General features: G+C 37.4%; 2 protein-coding genes and 1 long non-coding RNA gene across 4 annotated transcripts in view; 2 read left to right on the top strand and 1 right to left on the bottom strand.

Annotated features, from left to right (window-relative positions):
- The window catches only part of LOC141437343 (proton-transporting V-type ATPase complex assembly regulator TMEM9-like), an 85821-nt gene extending 72554 nt beyond the window's left edge, over positions 1-13267 (bottom strand). The window contains exons 1-5 of one of the 2 annotated variants that reach the window (XR_012452379.1): positions 13007-13267; positions 11244-11362; positions 9197-9311; positions 8416-8541; positions 2934-7997 (exon numbers count right to left, since the gene is read on the bottom strand). Coding sequence is in view for 1 of the 2 variants with exons in the window: in XM_074100641.1 (XP_073956742.1) it covers positions 7959-7997; positions 8416-8541; positions 9197-9311; positions 11244-11362; positions 13007-13054 (447 nt within the window). In the remaining variant the exon portion in view is untranslated. Of the gene's footprint in view, positions 1-2699; positions 7998-8415; positions 8542-9196; positions 9312-11243; positions 11363-13006 lie in introns of those variants that run through there. The other variant, XM_074100641.1, reaches the window with a different exon arrangement.
- The window catches only part of LOC141437359 (uncharacterized), a 150345-nt gene that overhangs the window by 2583 nt on the left and 122676 nt on the right, over positions 1-25086 (top strand). The window lies entirely within an intron of this gene.
- Positions 13991-25086, top strand: part of roq (RING finger and CCCH-type zinc finger domain-containing protein roquin) — a 39226-nt gene continuing 28130 nt past the window's right edge. The window contains 5 exon segments of the mRNA XM_074100659.1: positions 13991-14269; positions 21657-21819; positions 22327-22519; positions 23274-23437; positions 24845-24982. Coding sequence (XP_073956760.1) covers positions 14241-14269; positions 21657-21819; positions 22327-22519; positions 23274-23437; positions 24845-24982 — 687 coding nt within the window. The 5' untranslated portion in view covers positions 13991-14240.

Raw genomic sequence — 25086 nt, 5'->3', positions numbered from 1 at the left:
TCTGTTTCCGTGTTTCCCAGGGGTCGTTATGGTTCACCTTTGTTCCCAGTGGTTCACGTTTTTGCGGCTTTTTTAAAACTTGTAAGCAAATATTTGCAGTTCGTAATGATAACGAATATGTCGCGATTGTTGCCTAGAATATCGCATGTGTTTTTTTTTCGTTTGATGCCACGCCGAAAAGAATGGCTGTATCTAAGGAACTATTAGGCAAAACACAGCAAGACGAATAAGAGGACAATAAAACAATAGTTATTTGGGTCACAATGAAGCAAAATGGTGTATTTACGGCGAGGACGGTAGACGGTACATTGAATTGAATCCAGAATCTAGCGAAAGATTCTACAATAGAAGAAAAAATTCTGAGGGATTCAAGTGTTAACGCCCAAGATTAAAATAATTTTGCTTCCGAGTGGCTCATACAACTTTTCACACCGAGCCTGTGACCGCGAGCATTAAGAAACTTGAAAAAAAAACAATTCTAAATAAAATTAAAGAGCAACCAGCATAGAAATGCCGTGGTTTTAAAATTATCAACTTCAAAATATGAAAATGAAAAATGAATAAAAACGCAAGGCGCCTACGCCTATTTTTTTATAGACGAGGATAAGTTAGGTAGGGACCCTTCTAATTGTTGGGATGGAAAAGGGCAATCCTCTAAGAATATGATGCACACGGCAGTCACGGTCCATTGACCAGTCTATTCTAACCTCCTGAGTCCTGACATTTTTTAACAAACTTAGTGCTTAAGACCTAGACGTGGTTGACCTGCTGTTATTTTGGGTATTATTTCACAATTCTTAGAATTCTTTAATTCAATGAACAATTTGTAAGTACTTTATAAAGTACATTCGGCCGTTATTCTTAGTTTTAATTAGTCCTTTATTAAAGTACGCGAGGACCCAGGAGGCTATTCTAGGTAATGTACGTACCTCAGCCAAATAAGTGGTCTACCAATTCTTAAATAAGTTCCTATCAAATGAATATGTCGCTAAAGTCGAACTTTCAAGTTGACAGACACGTTTATTGGCATTATTGTTTTATGACATGCAAACGATTATCAACTTTATGGTGGTAGACCACATATTTGGCTGATGGTACATGCACGAAAACTAACGGTAAATGTTGTGGACTCTGATGTCTCTGATTAAAACATTAGGTATTACAAGTTACCGTCTTAGGTACGTAATAAGTATAAAATCAGTCATCAAATCCCTTCGATTTGATATTACTTACGGTAAACCACAAATAAACAAATAATAACAATGCTTTGACTCGTCCGTTATTTCCCCTCCCCCACACCCAAGTGGGGTTCGCGCCATTTTTTCCCACGTCAGTGTTGCTAGTATTATTATGAAATTTCTACCATTCCACTACAAGTACCGTTGCACACCTGCGCTCCTCCCCTACGAGTACGTTATAGTGACGTCAAAGTTATTGATAAGTGATGTTTATTGTTTATTACAATCTTTTGTTTCACTTTCCTTGCCATTTAAAGTCGAATTTCACCCAGTTAAATGGTGTAGTGGTGGGATTGACTTATTTTTATGAAGACTACACTTACCTATTTTTTATTCTCTTTGTTATATCCAGCAGGGCTACTACGAAACTCGAATTACTTATTACGGTCATGTGATGGCATGATACGGTATGGGTAGACCTCAAAAACTAATTATTTGATTAGGGTGATCATAAACTCTACCCGCGGCTTCGCTCACATAAACCATTAGATGGCACTGGCAGTTGAAATTACGGAATTTTGCAGAATATCCCGTGGGAATTTCCAAAAATACTCCGTGTTCTTCATTATCATTACCTCATAAAGCTGCATAAATATACACGTGCCCTTGTTTCTAAATTAACGGTTGTAATTTTTTCAAACGAGCAAACGGATCGCCTGATGGTAAACGATTACCGTCGCCCATGGACACCTGCAACACCAGAAGAGTCTTGCGTTGCCAGCCTTTTAGGTAGGAGTACGCTCTTTTGAAATTTTATCCCTATGCCGTTGGAATAAGTATTGAGATAAAAAAAACTAGCTAAATTCCAAATTTCCTTTGAATCCGTTCAGGGCTACCGTGATGAAGTTCGTATGAACCGTCCCTTTCACTCTCGTATTAAATAATATTAGCGTAAGCGGAACGGCAAGATACGAAGTTCGAATTTAGCACGTCGTAGTTAAAGAAAGAAAGAAAGAAAATGTTTATGCAGCAAGCGATACCTTGGGCGATATACATAGGTAAGGTAACATACATATGGTGCATAAAAGGGCCAGTTCTTTTAGCGTAAAGGAGAAACTAAGACGCATGCATCACGCGTGACTCACAAACTATCGCATCCTAATGTCCTAACTACTAATACCTAAGTATTATTACGCGTTTTGTTTGTTTGTAACTTTTTCATGTCTATACCTATGAACCGATTTAGATAAAATATGGTAGGTATACTTATAGATAGTTTGTATCTCGGTGATGGACATTTTTGTCCCGGAAAAATGGCATAACTCCCGCGGGATAGCGATTAACGAATTCTACGCGGACGTAATCGCGGGCAACATCTAATATATAGTAAAACAGAGCCTCTTGAAACCAAATAGGTACTATATATGGTGAATTATGATTCTACGTAAAGCAAGTGTGTGATAAGTAATAGTTTAAATTCGGGGAAATATTGCAATAAAAACTAAATTTAATTTTGTTTGCCAATATTTATTGAAACATTTAATACAGTCATATCGTTTAAATACAATTCGCCTAATTTTATAAATGCCAAACGGCTCACTTAGGTCTATCACAGTAATTCCAGTAAATTCAATCCAATTCATGACTTAGGCCATATAATTTTGTTACAAAATAATGTATATTAGATATACTAAGTATGTATATGATTTTCTTGTTTTATAATAGCATGAAATGTGTCTAGTTGTTCTAAAACACTAAAACTATAGCCACAGTATTCTGGACAGTCACCAATAGGAGAGAACAAAGCAATCCAATCAAACATTCATAACGTTCAACGGTTCGACGAATAGAGTTGTGTTACATATTCTTGACCGATTTTCTATAAGATATTATAATTAATTACCGATGATCGTACATTATTTGAAGACATATCAGGAGTACTTTAAAACTGTTTTATAGTTTTTCTACACTGTCATCCTCAACAAATTGGCACGCTTGTCGTGATGACAATATTTTATGAAGATTCGATAATTTGCGACATAAAGATGTGTATCTTATAGCGCACCTATTTTAGGGCCAGCTTAGACGGACTGCGTTCCAACTGCACATACATTTGTCATTGCAGTCCCATTGCAGTCGGCACAACTGCACGCTGACTGCGATAAAAATTTATGAGAAGTCGGCAGCTGCGGTTACGTTGCAGTTGGAATTCAGTCCCTCTGTACTGGTCCATAATGAAAAATTTTCTTTATCTGCAGTTCGCCATAAAATTGTTTTTTTTTTTCAACTTTACCACCAGTCCATCACCTTCCGACTGTCAACAATATTTATATTAATTCTACAATTTAATAATTTTGGCACTTCTATAATTCTTTAGTTAAACCGTTTCACAACCCTTAGCTTTTACCATCTAGGCTTACCCTTTAAATATTTTGGGGGTGGCACACCTCGGCATTAACGCGAACGGAATTATAAAGCATTTCAAATAACATTAGGTTCGAATTTCGAATTTGCTGACAACTTTTCTCGATACCTGCCAATTTTATAGTGTTGCCAGCGGTGTCATTTTCAGAAATTCAAAAACGGTAGGGAATTCATTAATCTGTATTTTTTTTCAAATAAACAATGTACATGTGTTAAATTAATGTACTTTTCAAAAACAAGTTCAATACGTAAGAACGTTACAAATTGGCAACCTTTAACACTGGCCACTGCCAGTAATGTTGTCATCTAATCCAATCCTGATGTTCTTTGAAACGCATAATACAGACTTCTCGTCCAAGGCCTCTCTTGTTTGAATGCTCGCTGTTTGGCTCCCGTTAATTCAGAGTTGTCCCATCCCTATCGAAGCCAGGTCCACAATAAAATAAAGTTCGAATATATGTAATATCAATGGTCTGTCGAAAATAACTTTTTTTCTCCATCTCATCTAACATTTTTCGTAAGGTATCTTAATGAGGGCTATCGCGTATGAATTCGCCGCTAGAGGCGCTAGTGTAGCGAGAGGTCTCCGAAATGTCAAATGTCATTGTTTTTGGGTGAGCTACGCGGTTTTATTTATAATTAGAATAATTTGCAATACCTAAAATTAATTATGGCAAATATGTGTTACGTTACGAGGCAATGAATGTTTGTGTTTTGAGACAGTTTTGTCTTTCGGAAACCTTTGCCCTCCCTTTTCTCCGAACAAAACGGGCCTACGCAACACTGTGGCATGCTCTATGTTTTTATGGTACGGTTTAAGGTATTAAATATGATTTAAAAAAACTAACCACTATACTTCAGCCATGACTTTTGTCTACAGTAGCGCCAACTGGCGAGCGCGAAATCGGTAGCCCTCATTGCGCGAGTCTGATAGACAGTTTTTTTTAAATCAGCGATGTTACTAGAATACAAAGTTTTCAGTGATGTGGACCTAGCTTCATAATTATCTTTAAACTTTACAATCAATCACATTTTAGAGAAGCTCATTTTCCTTACAATATAATTTTGTATACAAAATACTTTTTAGTTTGTCCTTCTATCTACATAGGTTTCAAATTCATCCATGGTTTAAGAAAACACTCGAAGATGAGGGGCTGACAAGCTCTGTACCAGAGACAATAGACTAAGAATCCTCATATTATAGGGTTGGTAGAGTTACCTAAGAGGGGTGGACGTGGGGCATAAAAATGAATTAGTCACAGCTCTAGCCCTCTTGTTTAGCGTACTATACAAGGGGTCATAATGATTTTAGAAAACAAGAGGACAGTGCATATTATAAAAGATTGGGAACCTATAATTCAGATAATATTTTCGAAAGTATGTATACAATAAATTTGTTTCGTTGGATACAGTATTATTGTAAGTATATTATAAAGCCCCAATGGCTCTAATTGCCCTAAAATAAGAACATACAGTGTAGTAATCTCTACTCAGTGCACTTGTACTCTAGTTTAGGCTGTGCCTTGTTAGTCAGCCACGGTTTTGTTTTATAGACATAGATGGTGCCATAATGTTCATATACCTGTGGTTAACATCGTATTTAGTTAATATCAACTTATTTTAATATACCTAAAATTAACATTAACAATGAAGTAAAAAAATACAAAATCGAATAACAAACTACTCAAACTGTGCGACTAAAACCTAAATCACAAACAAATAGAGACGTGCTGTTTGAAAAGGTAGAAACGTGACACTCCTTATCAAAAAACACATTTCTTTAAAAAAACGCCACGTACGAAATGTTACTCCTATTTCTCACTTTTACATTATGCGCAGGGGAACCAGTCCGCTTACTTATTTTGAATTTTCTATACTCAAATTTGCCAAATCTGAGTTCAGTCGTTTAATAGATATTATATATTTTTCGGGTATTTTATGCTATGACTAAATAGTCTTTATACTTATTATAAATAGAGAGAAAAATACAAGGCGTCAAAACAACGCCATCTTTTGGCCGAGCCGAAAACTTGTCACTTTTGATATAAGGCCCGTATTTAATATAACAGTACTACATCACTAAAGTTTAATCGCACCATACATTTTGATCCAGTAGTAAGAATAGGAACTAAATAACAAACTAAACTCCATAGACAAACAACTTTTCCTCTCACAGAGATCTATAGATAATTAAGACACATAATATTTAGGACCACTTGCACAATTCAGGGTTAAAAAAAGTTAAACTTTGGTTAAGTATAACATACATTTTAACACTAACCCCTGGTCAGCCATTATTTACTCGAAGTTTATAAGTTAACCCTGGCGAAACCCGCCTTTATGATTTTTTGTACAGATCTACGCTAATAATAAGTATATTGAATACTGATTTACTACATTTTGTAACCTATATACGGGTTTTGACGTTTGGAAACATCTTTTTCAATAACTGTATCTTAAATTGCCTTGATTTTTAGTGCTCTGAGGGGTGGGTAACAGACCTATGTTTTCATAATTATGATGGTTCACCCAGAGGCGAAATAACGCTAGATGGCGTGAGTATCGAGAGGTTCGTTTGACGTTTGCTCATGATTGGTTAATGAACTAACTGAGCCAATCGCAAGCAAACGTCAAATGGACATACTACGTCAAATGGATATACTAACGCCATCTAGCGATATGTCGCCTATGTGAAAACCCTCATTTCAGCATGATACCTCCACGTGTTCCTCATAAAAGAAGTCTTGACAAACGGACAACAAACTGACAAATAGGGTTCAGTTTTTTTTTAATTTACGGAACTCTAAAAACACAGTTTTACTGGTGATGGAAGAAACATGCTGCTATACTATTAATAAGTACATTAGGACGGAATTACTTAAACGCATTCACTGTAACCTGACTTTCACTTTTACCTTGGGGCAAATAAGGAGTGGAGCGAGTTGGTATTTGATTGCCTGATTGAATTGAACAAATATATGAATAGTTGTTTCCTAGTGTTTACTCGCCGGAATTTAAAAGATTTTTTTTTCCGATGTCTTATGTATATGTATTGTGGGGGCCCCTCTTTTGTGGAGGCCCCGCGGGCAGTTGCCCCGTTTGCCCTCCCCAAAATCCGGCCCTGCTTTTGAACCTGTCTGTACAATGTCTGCTGCACCATGTATTAACAACCGACAACGCAAATATGCATATACAGTCCCCATGCCCATGTCATTACTTTACTTTTTTTTTATAGTTCCTACGCCATGCGATAATTAATATACAATATAGTGCATAATGTATTTCCATCGAGAAAAATCGATTTCAATCAGAATACGACGGCACGGCACGTATCGATCGTAACGTCAAAAAAAACCTCACGATATTAACGCCATCTAGCAAAATTTCGCCTGTTTTATAGGCCTTGTATTAAATAAGTAACATTTTTAAGCTAATTAAGAGCGCACGATAAACACGATGTTTTCCGATAAAATACGATGGAAAACCATTATGTATTATATCTGCATCTGCTTGCCCAACTCTACTTGACACGCTTACCTTGGGCCGGACCAGTGCTGCGATACTTTTTTTTTCAAACAAATAAACCGCCTCCCCAAACTGATCTGCAATCCACACGTAAAGCCGCAAACCACCAACATCCGTGAATCCGATTAGAAAATTGTTCGTTAATTGTTCGACCCTAGTTCTTATTTGTTGTCGGTCTATCCCGCGAGGGTTCGAAATAGAGATGGGTAGATCTCGATCTGAAGATTCGAAACAGTCAGATCCTCAAGCGGATCCGAATCCCTTATCGGCTCCTTTCAAATCTTATCGACTCCGAGGAGTTACTAACTCCGACCAACCTATTGGATCGAGCGGCCCGCGATCGGCGATTCAGCAATCACTTTGCTTTCATTCAATCACATCGGATATGTGACGCAATCATTCAAAATAATCATTACGACGAATCAGTACCTCGGTACCGAACCAATCCGAACGGAGTCAGCTTTCGCTACAAACAAAATAATGATCGCTCGAAAAAGCCGATTTCAAAAAGGAGTCGGAGTCGATAAGCGGTGTCGGTTCCGATATCGGAGCTGGATTTAGTGGATCAGATCACTTCTGAGTCGAGATTACCCATGGCATGGTTTAATACGCAAGTGTGGAGGTTTTGAAGTTTTACTGTTATTCACAGTGGTCGGCGTCGCGAATCGCACGAGAGTATGGACAGGCTGTAAGTGATATTCCCACTATATCGGGCATGCTCGATGACAATTTATGAACAGACTCCATACTTGTGCGTTAATTCTTACCAACCTTGGTTAACACATTGATTAAATACACATAGAAATTAACATCTATAACATATAACGCCGTTCAGACTTCGTCGTCTAATTCGGTGATCAAGTGCCGTGCCTGAAAAAAAAAAGAAATAAAATTAGATTTCTTAACGCAATCACTGCCACCGACGCATATATGCGTTTTCGGAACTTCACTCAGTGCCGCTGTCATAATTATTAATACATCTTGAACGCACATGTGCGTCGGTGGCACCTGTGGAAGTCAGGTGACAGTGAATACTCTGTAATGGATAGCCCTGTACTTCGTTTTTTTAGCATTAGAAATAAGGTAAACAATCTTGACGTGTCTTTTTATTGAAAAACGTTTTTAACAAAACAGTAAACTATTACTCATGATATTTCCTTGCCAATTGTTACAATATTTGCTGTGACTTATTTTTCAAAAGTGTTTTACAATAAAAATACACGTCAAGATCGCTCACCTTCTTTCTAATGCTAAAAAAATGACGCAGGCAGAAAGGTAAAGGTCTGACCTCTTCGGATCCGCGCTCTCTGTAGTGCTGCACTCGCTGCCTCCTCACAAATGGATCGAGGCACATCAGGAAGGCCGAGTAGATCAGCAGCAGCGTCAGCAGCCAGATTATGGTGATCACCACCACCTTGAAGTTACAACACAAACCATATCAGAGCTGTCAGCGGACGTGAAGCTAAGATAGCGGCCACAGTAATACATAATCTGTGAAAATGTCAAGTGTCTTAACTATTAGCACACAAGAGAGAGCCCTGTGACAGATGGACGGACGGACCCTTTGGGTACGGAATCCTAAAAACGGTGAAAGCTGAATGTTCTGTTACAAGGGAAAGTTCAAGAGTTATCAGCACTTTATCAAAACTTATTATGGAAATTTAGGTTATATTTATATGCAGAGAGCAGAATTTTCACGGCTTTTTCTGACCTGTCATAGTGACTTCTCACTTCGATAAGTAGTCATAGAGTCGATACTCCACCTTAATTTCGATATATTAGACTTTAAATTAGATTGTCGTAAACTTATCATGTTATGTTAGAACAAACAGTTCAACATGAAATCGAAAAAAGAATTAGAAATTGTTATCCATTCGTTGTTCATGTCTATTTCACATTTTCAACTGCTCGAAAGTTAACTTAAGGCCGCCTATTCTTTACCTTTACTTTTATTCTTCTTTAGTACTTATGTTGTGTATCGATATAAATATATGTATATCGGAAGTCGAAAAGTGAGAAGTCACTGTGACAGGTCAAAAAATGTCATGAAAATTCCGCTCTCTGTATACCTTGATAATGGTGGTGTTACGGGTCTCGTAGCGGCAATCGCAGCGTAAGCAGTACTCCGGCTCGTGGCCTTTAATCTCGTCTCCGAGACGCTGCAACACCACGCCGATGCAGTTGCTGTAACATAAATATGTCGTAAGATAGGACTTAGAGAGCCGGGATCCGACCCTAACATGATCAATGTGGGCATAACAAGTGGGATTCGGGCAGAGAATGAAACTATTTTGAAGAACTAACAAAAGTCCATTAATTGTGGTCAAGATAACACCAAAACAATACGACACTCATTCACTGAAATCTTAGAATTGTAGCTATCATAACGATTCACAATAACTTAAGGAAAAGCCTAGCTAAATAATAAAGAAACGCGTAACAGTTCTTGAGACTGTCGACTCGGGCCAGACTTCTTTTAAAAACTGATAATTGACGATCGCTTTTCCCGCGTCCAGATCTCAGGCTCTATCAAGCGCGCCACGCATGGCAACACTGGCGTTTCGTAAGTGCTATAATGCCAATCCTTAATAAACCGCACATAGTAATGACCATACAAGGACCATACTCATAATTCTACAAATAAATAAAAATAGATATCGTGGGACAATTGAATTGACCTATACTTGGTTTGAATAGGTATTTAACTAAATGTAAACAAACTTCAGCTGCCAGATTTGGTGCATTCAAGGATTTAAAACATTTTACTTATCTATCATTGTAATACAAACTAGACTAGTGTATTTCAATACAGATATGTGGTAAGAGTGAAAGCCATAAAAAAAATAGAAATTTAAATGTGATTTTATCTTTCAGAAATATACATGTCGCTGGAGCATGCAACACAACTCGCTAAGCAGACTAATTCTACATATACTGAGCGGCATTACTAAGAGTTTTTGAGCGTCACGATTTAAATGGGTCCCGACTGTTGAACTTTAAATTAGCTACTTAACAGAGTTCTAGACCACTACGCTTATTTTGTTCCTTTTAGTTTTGGCAGTCGACTTTTGATTTTTTAAATTTAATGTTTTATTTTACACTTTTTTGATATTTACGTGAAAACGGTAGATTAAAAGTATTATAACATATATATTTAGAATGGGCTAATTATTAGCTTTCATTTGATACCCATATTGTTACAATACAAAATATTTTTTTCATTGCTCCGCCATATTTTTTTTCGCAGACGCCATATTGAAATATTATGTAGCCTTTGTCACTCCAACAGTTATGACGAATCCAATGATACCTCATATGTCAAAATCCGTCTAGCAGTTTAGGCAGCAGCGAGGACCAAAGAAATGGACATACATAACCACCACATACATACATACATACATACATACATACATACATACATACGCTCGAAAAACATAACCCTTCTTCGGGCAGTCGGGTAAAAATACTTTGACATATTCAATTAATAAATTAATTGATTTATTGAACAGATTAATTATTTTGCAATAGGTTCTAGGTTTTCAGATCATTAAATGTCTGTGATCGGGTTAATGGCGTCTTTGTTTACCCTTTCTATGAATTAGATTGACATAAACCATAGTGACGAAATATTGGATACATATATTAGTTTTTCTTTTGTCAATTAAACAATAAATAACCAATAAAAAGTTGGAAAACCCCCGACTTTGTCACTTCAAAGTTCAATATCTCAAAAACGGCTAAACCGATTTTCACGAAACATGTTTAAGAACCATTGCTAGAAAACCAGCTTTCAAATAATAAAAACCGCATTCAAATCGGTCCACCCGTTTAAGAGCTACAGTGCCACAGACAGACACACAGACAGCGGTCAAACTTAGACCACCCCTCTTTTTGCGTGACCATTAGCCTAATAAGTGGTCTAACAATTTTTAGACAAGTTCCTATCAAATGAATATGTCGCTAAAGTCAAACTGTCAAGTTGACGGACATGTCTATTGGCATTATTGTTTTATGACAAGCATACCATCATCAACTGTAGGGTGGTAGACCACATATATGGCTGATGGTACCTATGCCACAGCTTGCCCAGTTGATCAGTGGCACAGTTTTATTTACCATTTATTTGGCGGGGCATCTGATATTATCAGCTTGGGGTCGGTGCCTAGGGTCTTGTTCAGGACTTCAGCAGGGCTTGGGCAGACGCAGCGGCATCTCTTGTCTTCGTAGACTTGCCCCTGTACATACAACATTAGATATAGTACGTACATAGGTAATATGTCCAGTAAAACACTTATAGTCCTTGAAATACACTTTATTCAGCTAGGGAGCTGTGCTTGCATGCATACATGGGAATGTGTGTGTCTACCCTACATCAATCACTTTTATTATAAAAAGGAAGAGAGTTCTACCACTTAATTATAATGTACATAACATACCTTCCCCCCAAGTAACTGTACTCTAACCATAACAATATAAAGCAACAACTTATAACAAAAACATTACATTACAACTTACAACAAGAACAATATCAAGCACCTACTTATAACTTCTACCAGGCTTTTCATAGGGTAATGTAGAACGGTATTTGGGTTTTTTAATTACTTTCCCTCCAGTTTGACTTGGTTCAGGAGTAGGTATTCCTAACATCTTTGCCCACTGATCTGCGCTAGGTATTTCAATAATACCCTCTTCCTGATTCCCATCTTCACTGATTACCACAACCCCTCTGTCTTTCTCCTGGGCATTTTCTGTTTCTGGCACCGTTCCTTTATCCTCTATATCTTCGCCTCTTACTACTTCTTCGCCTCTCACTACTTGTTCGCTGGGTGGTTCCGTTTCTATTAGTTAGTACCCGGCCATAAAGATGCTCATCGGCCTTTGGAAAGAGACTCGGCTAATTTGGCCTCGTAGAGCATTGCCACACACTACTTATGTGACGTTTGTCAGTTGTTGTACAGGTGCAATAGAGTACTGACGCATTTAGATGAAAATATATAATAAAGAGGTGTTGCAACCTCCCAAAACTTTAAATTGTATGATGGCATCTTTAGGAAAAAGAGGTAACTATCCTTTTTCTAGTAGTTGCAACAGCTCTCCATATAAATGCCATTAATTTGACGTAAACTAATTAAGGCTATATAAATGTGCAGTAGGTATTTTTTTTCATATAAAACATCTGGTAATAAAGTGTCCCATATGATATTTATTTAATTTATTTTTGTAATAATGTTTTTTTTTTAACCTTACATCATGTGCTTACAGCATGTAGTGTGGTGATGGTGACAGATGGGTTTGTGTGATTTATGTGTTCTTACAGTGTGCCGGAGGAACTGCATAAACACACATTTCTTGCATAAACGTAGCTATCATAAGGTCGCGGGTGAGCAAAGTATTTGTTTCAGATTATGTCAGCAGCCCTTAAAATATATTATATTTATTGTCTCGTACGATCAGAGACAGGTAAGTAATTTATACGATGCAAAATCTTTACAATAATGAATAACAATGGTAGCACTCACCCCCCTAAGCTCAAGGGTGTTTTTAAGTGGGAGGTAAATCAATACAATCAAGGTGTATTTGACCTGGAGCTCCACCTAAAAATAGCATCCCCATAGAAACAACCTTCTAGTTAGTCCAATCAATAATTAACACCCTTCCACTAATTAACATATTTAAATTAATTGATCAATAATTAGAAAGTTTTAAACAAGCTTTATTGCAAAACTACGAGCATCAACACTTGTTTTTAAATTAGAAACAACATATGGAATGGAGCTAATTTCAAATGTGTTAAAGTATGGATGTAAACGCTCTGGCATTATCAGCATGACGTAGTTTTCCTGTAAAAAAATCGAAATATAAGGTTTAATTTAACTTACCAAAGCACTAAGGATCAGCGACGAGTAAATAAGGACTTTTGTGAACATTGCGAATAAACTTCGAAACTGGCTGTAATATTTTGTATATAAGATCAGTCGGAGTCCGATAGGTTAAATATTCTACGAGTATTAAGAGTAAAAAAAAGCGTTCGATTTATTTTACAAGTTGTTTTGTCCTACACTGCACATTATTTATAGGAGTACTGTGTATTGAATCACAAATCTATCTGGCATGGCACTTGCTAGTTGATGCTGGCTGGCTGGCAGAAGATAATGAAAATGACAGTTGTGACACTTAACAGTGACAATTATTCATAACAAAGCGTTCAAGATAACATATGTCTTTGATTTCATCTTATTAATAATATATGTATATGTACTGAACCGCTGTAATTCGCGTACTATTACATAAACCCCCAATGGGTTTTCCAATAGCAGAATAATAAGTCCCATGTTATTATTTTTTTCGAGTATATTTCATAAAAAAAATAAAAAGTAACAAAATAATATTATGTGATATTTTAAAAAATCGTAACAAAACGGACACATCATTCCATACAATATTTTGGGTCACATCTGGAGTCCCTGTTTTTCCAGCTCGGAATCATGGACTGAGTTGAAATCTTAATCCAAATTTTGTTGAAATCGGAGAGATAAACCCAGGGTACAACGGTAGATAAAATAGAAATGCCCTTTGGCGCTTGATTAGATTTAGACGTTTTGGCAAGCGATCAACTGCAATCTGTCATGTGTGGTAACTTCTTTACATTATTAAAATGTAAACAGAGTTGCACAACATTATGGCTTCTAGTCTCTCGACATCTGTGGATGGATGTCATAAATCCCACAAATCCATAGTCTGTGGTATCAGGGCTGCTGACGGATCATGTTTTGAAGTGGGTAGAAGCCAAATGTGTTATATTTGTGATGAGTCTTCGTGTTATTTTTAAGGTAAATACAGTTTTTACATTCCTCGCACTACCCGCTATTAATTTATATTTATTTTAGTCCACAAAGATCTTCGGAGATATGTAAACCGAGCTGCTCTCCGCTGCCTAGGTGGCATTGTCGTTGTCAGAAATTTAAGAATATTCTGGGTTTTTAATCGTATCACTACATTGTTAGCATATTTACCGGAGAGATAATGATCTTCTTTGGGAATATGAGTGTTGATGCTGTGGTCTTGCTTCGTGGATTTTAAGTTTCGAAGGATAGTGACGTCCGTGGTGTAAAGATGGACTGCGAGATGAATAGCGGCTTCGGGTATGTTTGGGAGCAGCTTTGGCCCACGGCTGTATTTAATTCGGCATACTGTTAAACAATACTAGTCTGGTAAACAATACACCGACTCCTACTAGGCGTACATAAGTCGTGACATTGAAAATCAATCAGTTGTCTTCACACTGAGTTTAGACGCATTTGTAGAAGTTTACATATTAAATCGATATTTACTCAAAAAACAAGAAAACCATTATTCAATGTCATGTCTATGAATGTACATCTCATCAAAATGCACCATAAAGTATAAAATTGAAATTTTAGATCATAACAGGTTGTTTGCTTCATGAATCACATACAATCTTTGGACACAGTTCATCACTGATCTAATATACATGTGAATACAATATGTGCTTGTGTACTTTATAAAGAACAAATTAATAGTAGGAATAACTGCAGTTATGGTCAAGGCCTTTTTAATTCATGAGCCAAACCTTTTCAAAATAAAAGTCATTACGATTTTCCTTGTTAATTAATGCTATGTCAATATGACGTTTACTGTGAAATGGTTCCATGACTGCATGCCCTTGACTGTACTTTATAAAGCACACATTGTTCATTGAATAAAAAAAATATTGAAGTAATATTTAGAATAACAACTGGTGACTTGTCTAGTTTTAAAGAAAAGTTGTGATTTAGCATGTGTTAGTAAGTATTTGACTTAAAACAGTGAACCCCTGTATGAAGTCATGGAGCATATTTATATTGTGTATACTAGGTGTGTTTGCTTTTACAAAATGTATCAAAACATAAAAAGCAATCTTAAAAAAGAACAACATGAAATTCATGTCTGAACTTCTTTGTACAAAGAATAAAGATTGTAAATGTGTATTTGATTTAATAATTTTTAACAAATAAGATTACATAATTAATTTAGTTTCCATAGTTGCTTGGTCCCAATTATATCTATTGACTAAAATAAACCCAATCTCTCAGATAGAATATGTTATAGGTGAACTCAAGTTAATGACCTGTTGTAGGTATGTAGTAGTTCACAGAATTGGTATAGAACTTAAGTCATTTTTCAAATAAAGAATGTCAACTTATCTATTCAGTTGTTCATTTTGTAAGTGATGTTTATCACAAGCATCTGTATGCTAGTGTGTGATATTGTTACTTAACTTTGGACCTTTATTCACAGCATTTAATGCAGATAAACATTCAATTAATATTTTTATCAAAATTTGTAACCATTATCTAATTTGTTTGTAATTCAATTATTAAAACTGTTTATCATTTGTTTCTTGTACCATTCACTACTTTTGAGAGTCTTAGATCTACTTTTCGTATTTTGTACATGTTGTTTTAGATTTTTTTTTAACATCGCAATATTTTAGACTGTCACGGTCATTACTAATTTTATAAATCAAATTGGGGTTTTGTTCCGCGTACCTTGATTTTACTGATTTGGGTTTTGTTTTAACATATTCATTGCTAGCTGTAAGGACAAAGTCTTAGGTGCCATAAAAGATATAAATTGTGACAGTGATAGTGGTGGAAATTTACAAGAACACATACGAGGGCAGCTAATATGTAAAGCAATTAGAAATATAGTGAAATATTGGTTGAAACTGTCATTATGGTAGAATAAATCATTGATTTCTGAGTAGCTTTATTAGGCTGGTTTGTTTGCTGGAATCTAGACAAATTCGTCTTAGTGCAATTCTATGATAAAGAATGTTTACTAAATTTCAAATATATAGCTCCAGTGGCATAGGCTGTATATTATATGTCAGGTAATCAATCAGTGACGTCCACTGGCAGGCTTTTTAATCTAGGTTTAAGCGGTCTTAAGTACTGTCAGATTGATACAAGAACTGTCAGTTTAATCCTAATCACATTATTCTTTTAAAGGTACAGTTGAATAAATTGAATCGCGTACCAGTGGAACTTTTATGCCAATGATGTTATGTTGACATTCCCTATATCTGCGAAAGAAAAAGTGAAATTGAGTATGAAAAGGACCCATTCTGGTATGCGATTTAGTTTCCTTGACTGTGTACATAGAAGATTGAACGTTCATAACAAATGGTTTGGTTGTAGCTAGCTTTCAGATACCTTAATTATTAAGCTAATACTGTCTTAGCCCAATGTCTAGCTGCAGGGTACAGGTCTCTCAGAATAAGAGCCGTCTGGCACCTGACCGCTCTTGCTGGACCCTAGGGCAGGCACTGAACCTGCTGTTTTAGTACTTTTCGGATAGGATGGGTACGGTGACACATGTCATTAAGCAATTAAAGGGTTGTGACAATGTAAATTCGAATCGATTTATTACGATTCTCGATTTAATATGCTAAGGGTGTGTAATCGATTTTATTAGTGATAGTTTATATTTTTAGCTAGTTTTTGCCCGCGGCTTCGCCCGCTTAGCAAGTGTTTTTGCTTGTGTATCGGGATCTCACAAACCATGCGGTCTTCTTTGGCACTATATCAAAACCAATAACGGTAAAAAAAAACAAAAACCGTAATTACAAAATTGAATAACAAAGTAACAGTTCAAAACATCAAACAATACGAAACACTCAAAACAAAGACGCATTCAAGGCCCTTCGCTCTCATACTAATTGACAGATGATGCAAGTCAAACGATTTGACAATATTGTGGAATCGATTCTGTCGATAAGCAAAGTCAAGCTCAATTGAAATAGAGTTGCGTTTTACGCGATGAAAGTTGACGAGATTAAAATTTATCTTTTTAGTTTAAAAACATAATAATATATTTTTAAGTGAAAAACGCAAGTGTCACCATAATCATCCTATCCAAAAAGTACTATAATATGAGTCTGTCCTCCCATCTCATGCGTTATCGTCATTTGTTAAGTTTTCCGTTTCTAGGGTACTGTACTAACTTCTTGCGTCCGTTGATTTGATACTGGCAGCATAGTTCCATTTTTGAATAATAATATGGAGCGGACGCAATGGTGTTAAACGGAAGACTTGTATCCGAGCTGCCAACGTAGCGAGTTGATTTGAAATACATATGAAAAGATCATAAAGCAGTGTTTTTCTTAATATAATAGAATATTATTAGGATAGTGGACCGACCGTCCACTACAGTACCATTCTGTCAGAATTTTGCTTTATATATCACTAGCGGACCCAGCAGATCATGTCCTGCTAGAAAAAAATGCTACATTAAAATTATGATAACAGGTCAACAACAGCGCCATCTAGCGGGTCCAATTACGTTTTCAAACCATCAACCAACGTAAACCAACCATTAGCCATAAATATTTGACAGCCAATTTATATGCCAATCCTTTTTCATTACTGACATTATTCTTAATTTTTAAAATCTAAAATACGTCACTATCCAAGTATTGTATATGGTCGAGTCGATTTGAATTTGGGCGGAGGGGGGGGGGGGGGGGTTACAGTATTAGTTTTTAATAGATGGTTATTCAGCTAGTCGGGACGGAGACAAATACAACAAATCAAAAAACATGAAAATTGGTCTAGCCATTCTCGAGTTATTATCAAACATCGGCGACTCGTGGCATTGGGGTAACATTTGACGTTTCTGAAAGACTAGTGATGTGACAATGTTTTTCTGTACCAGTCGAGCAGAAGAAACCAATTAGACAAAATATTTGTCTCATGTATTGAATACATGACATGACATTTGTGATGGACAATTAATATTTGTTCTAATTGTTTAGGAGTTATCTTATGTATTTGAGACAGTAAACTTGATGTAAGAAAATAATCTTTCGACTTGATGTGATGGGTAAAAGAAGCATTCTTCTGTAATATTGCAGCATATTTTTGCTGATGTTCTCTTTGTTTTTTTATTTTTTATTTTGTATGTATGTATGTATGTAAACTCTTTATTGCACATAAAAATATAATACAAAGAAATACAAATACACAGAAAAGAGAGTAAAGGTGAGCTTATCCCTACAAAAGGGATCTCTTCCAGCTAACCTAGTTAAGAGAAGACAATTTATTAAGAAGAAGATAGGCAAACAGTTAAAATTATATGCGGTAAAGAGGAAAATAGAAATACTCAAAAGAAAAAGAAATTAGATACAAAATTATATACATTAAATTCAAAATAAAAATAAATAAAACATTTACAAAAGCGGACACAGTCTCGCCTCAGGTGTCCAGTAATAAGGTATTCATATTTTTATTGTAAAATATCATATCTTAGATTTTTGATTTTACTTTTTTACCTTTTGATAAACACGTTTACGTTATCGCAGTCTCAGTAATGAAAGTGACTTTTCAATTTTAAGTGTTTGTACAAACCCGACATAATTTTCTGTTACTTAAAAATATTTTTTAACAAGCTTTTATTGCACTTTTGTTGACTGTGTATTTGTAATGTCATTACTTACATATACCAGAGGAGAGAGAAAGAGGAGGGTCAAAATGAACTTGCAAATTGTGATCCTAAAACAACAACAGTAAATGACAAGTTGAATAAAATCTTGTAAAAATGTCTATGATTTTCGTGCTCCTTCAGTCCATAATCATCTTTATGTTATATTATGTTATAACGTTATGTATTGTTAATAAAGACAGAATAAATTAACGGTGAGTGGCACCAATGCACATTTCCACATACATTGCATGTCATAAAGATGCTGCTAGCTTACTGGCTTAGAAATAAGATGCAGAATGACAACTTTGATATTTATTAGGCACTAAAGAAGATAATGTACAAAATAAATGCTGTTTGTGTGATGATATACTGACTAGCTTTTGACCTTGAGTTTGGTTAATTACAAAAAGGCCATAGTCGGGTTTCCATAGTAAGTCGGCCCTTAGATGAATGTATTTTTTTTGTGAGTGCTTAAGAATATTTATGCTGAGTATGTACGTACTTGTGACAGTTTTTGACTTATGTTTTTTTTTAAAGAATTCTTTTAATGTATTTTTTATGGATGTATTCAAGCGATTTGCTTCAAATTTTGAAATTATGTCTTTATATAGATTTGCAGTGCCACCCAAAAAACTAATACTATAACTAGTATAAAAAGGAAAAAAAATACCAAATAAAAAAAAGAGATTTTTTTTTGCGATTGTGAAGTAGTGACACCTCTAGATTTTTTTCTCAAAATAGGCCATATATTGGCCTAATACTTTCCTAATGGCTACTTGCTGGAAACACATAAATCTCGAGTAGTGTCAAAATGTATGGAACTGTCAAGCTTAAGCCAGGTTTAACGACTAAATTTAGATTTATTTTTTCCTGCAAGACGGCCTAAATATCAAAATTTTCCAGGCGGTACTTCCCATCAAAAATCAGCAGCAGATGTACAAAACGATCGCGGTTCAAACAATACATTACAACTTCGTTCGTCCAAGCAACTAGACCAGGCCGTATTACGTAACTTTCTGCCGCTCGCGATCGCAATCAAATGACAGTTTTTGTATGCGAAATCTGTCATTTGATTGCGATCGCGAGCGCCAGCAACGCTAGGCAATACGGCCTCAGGTTGATTCCTCTCGTGTGTTATTAGACATACGCCCGCCCCCACCCTTACCGCGTTCTCACTCGTTGGTTTTTGATTTCGCGCGCAAAACGCGCCCGGACGGCTGGCCGAGTCGAGAAATACTCAGTTACAACTCCGCAAAAATTTGCGGAGCGGAGGTACGATTTCTCGCGGAACTATCGCAGTAACGGAGGCGGAGGCGAAGTTCCGCTCCCAGTTGCTTCGATTGGAAGTTGGTGGAGGTTCTACGCTGCGGTTGCGGATCCACTCAACCTAAAGCCGAGTTTTGAATTGCAAGAGAATACGTGCAAGTTGCATTACATTGCGAGGCCGTAAAGCCAACGAGTTTGTAGTGGTCAACCGAGCGCCGCAATGTAATGCGACTTGCACGATTTTTCTTGCAAGTCTAAACTCTGGTTAATAATAGCCATTATTGTATACTTCGTTTTCTGAATTAGGAAGTTTTAAAGGACGCCTGTTATGCCTGGCGTATCTAAAATCAATATGTCAACAAAATAGAACCTTGACGTAATGTTCATAAGGTCCACTCAGAAAAACTATCTACTTTGAGATACGAGTTTTTTTAAATTATTTAAATTAGTGACAACATGTATAATTACTAGAATTTCAAAGAAGTCTTAATTTAAGTTAATGAATTGAAACAATTACTTAATTTGCTCACCCGCGACCTCCTAATAGCTACGTTTATGCAAGAAATGTGTTTCTAACGTCTGCAGCATGGTGGATGGTTGCGTTGATCTGAAGATGAGCTCTGGTTGAGTTCGAAACGCGTTAGTGTAGTGTGGTGGTGGTGATAGATGAGTTTGTGAAATTTGTGTTTGTTCTTACAGTGGTGGAGGAACTGCATGAACATTATAGCTATCATAAGGTCGCGGGTGAGCAAAGTAATTGTTTCAGTCCTCAGTGAAAAATTCGAACCTCATATCTTGCCGTCCCATTGACGCTTAGGTATATACGAGAGTGAAAATGACGGTACGATACGAAATTCGATTTTCGAAACTCGTAGTAGGGCATATTCACCAAAAAGTGTTATTGTATTTTTTTTTTTCAATTTTGAGAGCACAATCGATTCCTATAGTTAAAAGTTCCAAAAAAATTGCAGTTTTGTGACTTTTTTTTTATAAACTCAGTATGGGTGTCACAAAACGAATAAAATTTTGTATGTAAAAATTAAATACACTGAAAGGAAAGGTACACTTTTTTTAGAAAACGCCCAGTGGCCCTCGTTCATTGCTACCACCATCTTGCGCGCTAATCCTGCCGTGTAAGCAGCAGAGCTTGCACTGTTGTGTTTCTGCGTGGAGAGCAAGACAGCCGGTGCAATTTCTGGCACTTGAGGTATCCCATATTAGGCCTCTAGGTTGGCAACGCATCTGCAATACCCTTGGTGTTGCAGATGTTTATAAGCGGTGGTGATCTCGTACCATCAGGAGACCCACTTGCTCGTTTACCATCCAGTTGAATAAATAGTTATTTGTGTCACAAGGGAGCAAAATGGTGTATTTACGGCGAGGGCGTACATTGAATCCAGAATGTAGCGAAGGATTCTAAAGTAGAATCCTAAGCGTAATGAAGGATTCAAGTGTTAACGCCCAAGATGAAAATAATTTTGTTCCCGAGTGGCTCATATAACTTTTCACACCGAGCATTAAGAAACTAGAAAATAAAACTACATATTATTATAGAACAACCAGCATAGAAAATGGCGTGGCTTTATAGTTATCAACTTCAAAAAATGGCATTTGCAATAAAACATTTAGAAAAGCCTTGAACAGAAAAGTTGCACTTTGCTCCCTCTCGTCAGGGAGGAAAAGTTACTTTTCTGAAGGAGAGGTGTGAAAAAAAAATATGGGCCTCTGCAAAGTAACGCTTGATTTAATATTAATGTTAAGTTTGTAATGCTTCCCCAGAATGCCAATACAGGCGCCGCAATGGACGGACTATCAGAACTGTCCGGTCTGCCGGCGCGAGTTCGGGGCGCCGCCGCGCAGCCCCATCAGCCTCAGCTGCGGGCACACCCTCTGTAGGCACTGCCTGAAGCACCTACACAAGAAGCAATGCCCGTTCGATCAGGTGAGCGGGACTTAGTGTTTAGTTCAAAGTCAAAGTCAAAATATCTTTATTCAATTTAGGGTATAACAAGCACTTATGAACGTCAAAAAAATCTACCACAGTTTTGTAACTAAGGGACCCCAAAAAACATCCCTGTATTATTATTATTATTATTTTTTTTTGTTTAATTGTATACTGTAGGTATACTGTAGTTTTAAAGTATTTTATTTGTAATTATTTTATGTTGAAAAAATGACTTTCTGCCAAGTTTCTTGCGGCGCATTCTTCTTGGCAATGATGGTCTTTCCGAAAGCGCTGGTAGCTTAAACAAGAGCGTGTCGGACACGCCCGAAATAGGGCATGGGTGTTTTAATTTAACGTCAATGAAAACCACGATGTAATTTTAGGGAATTCCCACGAGAATTTAATAAAATCCCGGAATTCCAATTCAACTGCTGTATCTAATGATTTACGCGTGCGAAGCCTCGCGGAAACGCTAGTTAGTAATAATTATATTTGCATGAACAGACCCTAATCCAAGTGGAGCCGGAGGATTTGGTGGTGAACACGGCTTTACTCCAACTGGCCGGGTACGCGCCGCCCGCGCAGCCGTACCACCCGCCGTGCATCCAGGCGCTGTGCGAGCGAGACAGACGGTCGTACGATGCGGTCGTAAGATGCATGGAGAGCCTGGCTGTGTTCCTCAAGTACTGTGGCAATGGTGAGTGGCGGCGCGCTATAGCCTAGTGATGCAACGGAAGTCTCTTAGCGGAACCAGAAACGGAAACAGATGACAAAAGTAAATTTTAGCAGAAACGGAAACGGATGCAGAAACTGAAGTGTGAATACTATGAAAAAAAAATCCTTTTCTTACAAATATATTTTTACTAACGTCCACTTGCAGGCTTTTTAATCTATGTTTAAGTGGTCTTAAGTCCTGTCAGATCCATACAGGAACTGTCAGTTTAAGCCTTAAATCGAGATTGAAAAGAGTCTACAAGACGTCCTAAATATCAAATACACACTAAACCTAGATTAGAAATAGAAATACACAATAGAAAACAATATTGCAAATTAAAATTCAATTAATATTCAACTATAAAAAAGGTATATTAGGTACAATAAAATTAAATAAACTAAAACTATAATAAATCTAAAAATGGACCCTGCGGCATGGTACCAAAGATGCTGGCAGCATTTCCCCGCTGGATCGCAAGACTGATGCGTTGAGCGAGGAAACTGCCTGCTCTTCGGTCTCCTGTGGTATCTCTGAAATAAAAACAATTACATTTATTTATTAAAATTAATATTCTAAGTTAAGTAATGGTAAGTGATGTTTTATGAAAAGTAATTTGGCCGCTGGGTGAGAGTTGAGAGACTTAACTGTCACTCAACCGTTTTAAACTTCCGATTATATTTCCTTTATAAAAGTTGCGGTAACAGAATGACGCTGATGATGGCGTTGATTGTTCCAGTGGCCAGCAACAGCATGGCGGGGCGGCTCTCGCGGCCGATGCAGCGCAAGCTGGTGACGCTGCTGCAATGCTGCGTGACGGACGAGGAGGGGCGCGGCCGGTGCGCGCGCGCCGCGCGCTCGCTCGGCGAACGGTCCGTCACGGAGCTGATACTGCAACATCAGGTCAGCGAAACAAATCACGCGACTTAGGGCGGCCGCATTTATCGACGCGGAATGAGGGCTATCGCGTATGAATTCGCCGCTAGAGGCGCTAGTGTAGCGTGAGGTCTCCGAAATGTCAAATCTCATAGTTTTTGGGTGAGCTACGCGGGTTTATTTATAATTAGAATAGTTTTGTGAATATTTTGCAATATCTGAAATTAATTATGGCAAATATGCGTTCCGGGGCAATGAATGTCTGTGTTTTGAGACAGTTTTGTCTTTCGGAAACCTTTGTCCTCCCTTTTTTCAGAACAAAACGGGGACTATGGAACACTGTGGCATGCTCGATATTTTATGGTACGGTTTTAAGGTGTATTAAATATGATTTTAATCTAAACTTTGTTTTCACGCCCGTAATAACAGACTTTGAAAGCCATACTTAAAAACCTCACGCAACAGTGCGCCATCTAGTGAGACAAAAAACGATAGCCCTCATTGGCAACATTTGCTCATTTTTTAGGGTTCCGTAGTCAACTAGGAACCCATAGAAAGCTGTAATTTGTCATGAATATACATATCAGTCACGCCGACAGTGGTAAAATAAATAAAAAAAAATTTTTAGGGTAGGTACCTCCCGTAGACAGACATTAGGGGGTTGCGAAGACGATTTTTCGATTCAGTGATCTGTTTGTGAAATATTCAATTTTAAAGTGCAAAATATCGTTAAAATCGAGCGTTCCCCCACTAGCATCTGAACTGTTGAGTGAAAATATTTTTAAAAATTCAGGATGGTAAAGTATATGATAAAGAAGCCGTGGTGGCCTAGAAGCCGTGGTGGCCTAGTGGTTTGACCTATCGCCTCTCAATCAGAGGGTCGTGGGTTCAAACCCCGGCTCGCACCTCTGAGTTTTTCGAAATTCATGTGCGGAATTACATTTGAAATTTACCACGAGCTTTGCGGTGAAGGAAAACATCGTGAGGAAACCTGCACAAACCTGCGAAGCAATTCAATGGTGCGTGTGTAGTTCCCAATCCGCACTAGGCCCGCATGGGAACTATGGCCCAAGCCCTCTTGTTCTGAGAGGAGGCCTGTGCCCAGCAGTGGGACGTATATAGGCTGGGATGATGAAGTATATCAAATTTACAAGGAGAATTATAACGGATATTGCTTGAGAATTAGTACTAGTTTAAGAAAATATACCTTAACGTGAAAGATTCCGTACACAATACGAAATCCTTAGAAAAAAATACTTTATTTTTTCGTAATGGCTACGGAACCCTATCTTGGGCGTGTACGGCACGCTCTTGGCCGGTGTTTTTGCATGAATTATTCGTCCACACATCCACTCTCATTCCCACACATATGACAACAATTTTTTTCAATCTGTAAACGAAAAAGTTAATTGACCCGTGCCCTTCCGTCTACAGAATCCTCAGCAGCTGAGTGCAAACCTTTGGGCGGCGGTGAGGGCGCGCGGGTGCCAGTTCCTCGGCCCCGCCATGCAGGAGGAGGTGTTAAAGCTGGTGCTGTTGGCGCTCGAAGACGGATCCGCGCTGTCCAGGAAGGTACGCGCCGCGGTTTCGCCTCTTCACCGCCACACTAACCTAACCTAACAGTGGCGTGGCGTCAGATATTTTCGCGGTAAAGCCGAAGCGAAGATCGCATATAT

This window comes from Choristoneura fumiferana, chromosome Z (genome assembly GCF_025370935.1).
Source record: "Choristoneura fumiferana chromosome Z, NRCan_CFum_1, whole genome shotgun sequence".
In the NCBI taxonomy this organism is placed as follows: domain Eukaryota; kingdom Metazoa; phylum Arthropoda; class Insecta; order Lepidoptera; family Tortricidae; genus Choristoneura; species Choristoneura fumiferana.
The sequence above is the reverse complement of the archived record's forward strand: the minus strand, read 5'-3'. Positions and strand labels throughout refer to the sequence as shown.